Genomic DNA, 5,740 nt, shown 5'->3' with positions numbered 1-5,740 from the left:
TGCCTGTGGTGCAGAGACACCTGCCTGTGGTGCAGAGACACCTGCCTGTGGTGCAGAGACACCTGCCTGTGGTGCAGAGACACCTGCCTGTGGTGCAGAGACACCTGTCTGTGATGCAGAGACACCTGTCTGTTATGCAGAGACAGGTGTCTCTGCATAACAGACAGGTGTCTCTGCATAACAGACAGGTGTCTGTTATGCAGAGACACCTGTCTGTGATGCAGAGACACCTGTCTGTGATGCAGAGACACCTGCCTGTGGTGCAGAGACACATGCCTGTGGTGCAGAGACACCTGCCTGTGGTGCAGAGACACCTGTCTGTGATGCAGAGACACCTGCCTGTGGTGCAGAGACACCTGCCTGTGATGCAGAGACACCTGTCTGTGATGCAGAGACACCTGCCTGTGGTGCAGAGACACATGCCTGTGGTGCAGAGACACCTGCCTGTGGTGCAGAGACACCTGTCTGTGATGCAGAGACACCTGTCTGTTATGCAGAGACAGGTGTCTCTGCATAACAGACAGGTGTCTGCATAACAGACACCTGTCTGTGGTGCAGAGACACATGCCTGTGGTGCAGAGACACCTGTCTGTGATGCAGAGACACCTGTCTGTTATGCAGAGACACCTGTCTGTGGTGCAGAGACACCTGTCTGTGATGCAGAGACACCTGTCTGTGATGCAGAGACACTTGTCTGTGGTGCAGAGACACCTGTCTGTGTGGTGTTCTGCATTTTTGTGTATTATTGGTGGTTTTATTGGTGGTTTTATTGTATTATTGGTGTTTTTTGTAGCCGTGGCTTCGTGTCAAGTTATACAGATTTTCTGTAAAATAGATGGGTTTTCCCCTATTTTACATACAGACCTATAGGACTGTCTAATAGATGTTTTTTTATTATAAAGTTATGAAGTTCAGAGCTGGCAGTCACTCCCTCCCAGCTCTTTCTACCGCTGCGGACATGCAGTCAGAGGCGTAACCCCGCCGCTTCTCCGCGTCGGGCAGGTCCGTTCACTCCCAATTGAAGGGCTAGGTGTAAAATGCACGGCCCACCACTGGCATTAGAAGAACCAATCCAATTTCTTGAAGACAAGTGACCTGAGAGAGCAATTCGCAACTGCTGCCATCTCTATCATGCCCCGTGTGTTGGGTTTCACCCTGGTTGCGATGACAGCCATTAATCGCTGTCATTTGTCGTTCCCCGTATGTCGATCTCTGTTTCTACTCATGTGGGTGAGCCTTGACTTGAGTAGAATGGGAATCCAGCTGTGGATCAATCCACAGCACATCAGAGGAAGGCAGAGTTAAAATCCCTGAATTGGTAATGAGGCCTAAGAGGGCCTACGGGAGGGAAATAGCTTCATCCAGTCTTTTTATTTTTCTGTGAAAGACAGCACCCCTGACACCCATCTCCTGCTCTCGCTCTTTCTTTCATCATTTGTCTGCAAAGGGAGAAATGTGGTGCTCTAAGTGAAAAAAATAAATAAATTACAGATTGTCTCAGTGTCTAAGGGCTTGTTTCACATCTTGTCAGAGTCCACATGCAGGAAAAGGATATTGATTAAGACCAGTGAGCCAATCAGAGGCTGAATTAAACTATGAATAAATGAGGTGCGGCAGCTGGGACATTTTATCCCACTAGAGAGGTTAGAATCCATGTCCAGGTCTTCTGTATAAGAGTTTTAACACTGCTGTATCACAAAAGACACATGTTTGTGTTAGTTTTCATGGAACGATGGGATCCAAACACTAATAGTAAAATAATTTGTTGAACATGTTTTAATACTGGTCAAAATGTAAATATTAGGTTGTTATGATGGTTATTCCTTTTTGGTTAGATGATCTTGGTTTGGGGATGCAGATAAAAAATGGCTGCTCTCTTCTGGGGAGATTCAACAAATTAGCACAGATTATTTGGTAAGTGTTTTACACTGGATCCCCTTCCTGATACAATCTGAGCTTGTGACCTTATTTGGGCATAAAATGAGTGTGTGAGTGTGTTTTATTATGATCCCAATTTGAAATATTGTAGGGGAGTGACTTATGTTAAATAAGCCTCTCTACATCTTCTCAAAACAAAGTTATGAGAGAAATTTTTACCAAGGTTTTTCTCATTACTTTAATATTTGACTGTGCAAAGTGAAGAGTGACACAATAAGGGAACGTCAGACGAGTTCAAGTTGATTCATAAAAGATTTTGCAATCATTTATTTACACAAATTGAACAGATCATAAGTTACACCTGATTGTGGGTTATTCCTATAACAAGTGTCAGAGTTAAATGAGATAAAACTCGCGTCCGAATTTCAGTTCACATTAAACTCAGATTACTTATATAGACAGTAAAACGTCAGCTCTGATGTTAAAACTAAACAATTCTACTGGCACTTTAACTTAAGGTTGGCAAGGAAAGGATAAGAAAAGATGATGAAATTAAAGGTTAGTGTTTCTGCTTTATTTTATCAAAGTGTGGTCAGCCGGATCAGCACGTCCTTTCTGCACTTAGATTCCACATGACACGTCACTCCGAACACGTCAGCTTTTACCTGGTGATATCTTCTTAAGGCACCCCTGGGTATGAACTGGCTCACCTCCGACCATCCAGGGAACTTGTATCAGCTCGCTTACTGGTCCTTGGCGAGTAGGTGTTTTTCAGGTGACTTTTCGTCTGTTTCAGTCCAAGCCAAAAAGATTCTAGCTGAAGTTTCCGGTCCCTTCTTTTCAAAATAAAATCTCCCCTCGGGAGGCAAAACACACTTAAGAGACGTGGGTCTCTGGGTGGACAGAAGGCGGCTTGCCTTCGTCCGGGCCTTCAGATTTCACCCTATTTGGCTGATGGGAGAGACACAGAGACTCTTCTTCCTGAATGCCGAAACGGGAAGACCGGCTTCTTCTCTCCGGAGAACCAGCCTGGCCTCAGATCTCGCCCATCAGCCAAATAGGATCCAATATTTGCGTTTTGACTCCCACCACCCACTGGAACACAAGTTAGGAGTGATCAGGACTCTGTACCACAGAGCAGACAGTGTCCCTACAAACCCAGGAGCCAGGCAGAAAGAGAAATCACACACACGACAGGCCCTGGAGCAGTGTGGTTATCCTGACTGGGCTTTCTTGAAAGCAGACAGGAAACACAGACAGGATTCCATGCAACCTTCAGGTGAAAATGAAGACCCCAAACCCAGACCCAAACCAGTGGTTATTCCGTATGTTGCGGGTGTTTCGGAGAAACTGAGACGTTTATTTTCTAAACATGATGTCCCAGTAGCTTTCAAACCCCAAAACACATTACGGCAAAGGCTGGTTCACCCCAAAGATCCGGTGCCCCGGCACAAACAGAGCAATATTGTATATGCTGTTAAGTGCCAGGAGGACTGCGACCAGTTATACATCGGGGTAACAAAGCAACCACTGTTCAAAAGAATGTCCCAACACAGACGAGCTACGTCTAATGGCCAGAACTCTGCAGTTTTCACTCATTTACAGGCCAGCGGTCACTCTTTCAGAGATGAGGATGTTCTCATTCTTGATAGGGAGGAACGTTGGTTTGAGAGAGGAGTAAAAGAAGCCATTTTTGTAAAGAAAGACCGTCCGTCATTAAACAGAGGTGGGGGCCTCCGTTTTCAGCTGTCCCCCTGCTACAGCGCTGCCATTGGCAGTATCACTCCACCCCCTGTTAACAAAAGGTATTAATTAGGGTGAACGATAGCCATGTGATGTGAGTATGAGTCACCTGTGAACGATGGTCATGTGATGTGTGTATCAGTCACCTGGAGGCAGGACTCAAAAGCCTGAATTTTGCCTGAAACTCTCAGACTGAAGAAGTCTCTTGGAAGAGAGACGAAACGTTTCATTAAAGAAGAACCCGTCCAGAGGACCTATACAATTTTTTTTCCTTTGATATTTTACCTGGATTACTGAGATGCATCAGGATACTGTCTATATAAGTAATCTGAGTTTAATGTGAACTGAAATTCAGATGCGAATTTTATCTCATTTAACTCTGACGCTTTTTATAGGAATAACCCACAATCAGGTGTAACTTATGATCTGTTCATTTTGTGTAAATAAATGATTGCATAATCTTTTATGAATCAACTTGAACTCGTCTGACGTTCCCTTATTGTGTCACTCTTCACTTTGCACAGTCAAATATTAAAGTAATGAGAAAAACCTTGGTAAAAATTTCTCTCATAACTTTGTTATGAGAAGATGTAGAGAGGCTTATTTAACATAAGTCACTCCCCTACAATATACTTGTGTTGTAACAAAATATGAATAAAATATATGCGAGGATACACCATCACCCTCCTCAGTCCAGAGTACATCACAACTGAAGTTTGATTTGTGAAAATCACACAGATATTGATATACTACAAACCTTTTCAATTTCCTCTGGAGGTTCTTCCAAAAGRCAACAACAATAATAATAAAAAAATCTTAAAATTATTTTCTTTTGAGATGCAAATATTGTATGTGAATTTTGAAAATATTTGCAAATTTACTGTTACGAACACATAAAATGCTGTTGATTCAGGCTTGGTTAGATTAGCTGCTTGTTCTTCACTGCTTTTAAATAGAACATTAGCATGACATATTTCCAGAATGTTCAGCCTTCTTATGATGTAAGGCACATTTGTACAATTAGGTCTAAATTGTAAATGAGTTGGAACTTGTTCTTTCTCTTTCTGGTTTAGCTGCTTCATTAATATGTCTTTTTTATGTAATAGGACTAGCATTCACAATCAGTTGCACTGAAGCCCTGGCAGCTGGTGGTCACCATCTTGAATGTGAAAATATATACGTAAGTGAAATTGGGAATGTTCAGTTTATTAGAATACTGGTGTCGTGTGATCAACAAGACTGAAAAGCTTTGGTATTTTAACTGTGGATGCAACTGAATAAAATGTGTGACTTTACAAACATTTAGCATTAAAATAAAAACAAAAATGGCATTAAGAGCAAAATATACCTCCGCTACACCAGTGATACTCATGAATTTAAAAWATATATATATAATTTAAAATAAGTTGATTGTTGTGCATTAACTAGTTTCTTCTTTTTTTTTTTGATCTTTCTGCTACCAGTCAAAACAGGAGCAGATGTCTTAGACACACGTAACCAAAACTGTTCTAATTTCCCTTTTGTTCCTGTACTTTTTAAAAAAGACAATGCTGTTTTTGGTGGRGATAAAGTCAAACTTAAGTGATACATCCATTAGAAAATCATTACCAAATGTGTCTTACTATTACTGTTTCCACCCTAAAGAAATCATTTCACATCTTTGTGTACAGGACAAAAGCATTATCATCTTCTCATTTTTTGCATCATTATCTCCTACTTCCTAAAGCCCATTTTCCTCTTCCAGCTGCAGAGGTTTTTTTTTGTTGTATTTGTGTGTACATGCTAATTTGTGTAAATGTGTACAGTAAATGGTTTACCAGATGGCTTGTCTTGGTTGCAGTTCAGTAGAGTTGGGTTCGCCCCATGCCTTAGGAGCTTGTTAACAATGCTTGTCTGTGAGAAATGGGAGACAGATATTTCACATTTATTTTCACTTAATCTTTGAAAGAAATTGTTGAAAGCAAAAAGTGATTTTTGTACAGAATTTCCCTTTAAAATGGTATTACAGCTGCACACACAGATATGACACATTGACACATCACACTTGAAGATGTCACACACACACACACACACACACACACACACACACACACACACACACACACACACCCACATATAC

The 5,740-nt window shown here is 41.6% G+C and overlaps 1 protein-coding gene across 1 annotated transcript in view; it reads right to left on the bottom strand.

The window, feature by feature from the left end:
* myo16 (myosin XVI) overlaps positions 1-5,740 on the bottom strand; it is a gene marked incomplete in the record, with an annotated part of 109,202 nt that overhangs the window by 63,904 nt on the left and 39,558 nt on the right. The window contains 1 exon segment of the mRNA XM_014017511.1: positions 5,439-5,514. Within this exon segment, the coding sequence (XP_013872965.1) occupies positions 5,439-5,514 (76 nt within the window).

This window comes from Austrofundulus limnaeus, unplaced genomic scaffold (genome assembly GCF_001266775.1).
Source record: "Austrofundulus limnaeus strain Quisiro unplaced genomic scaffold, Austrofundulus_limnaeus-1.0 Scaffold171, whole genome shotgun sequence".
NCBI lineage: Eukaryota > Metazoa > Chordata > Actinopteri > Cyprinodontiformes > Rivulidae > Austrofundulus > Austrofundulus limnaeus.
This window is presented reverse-complemented; position numbering and strand designations above follow the sequence as displayed.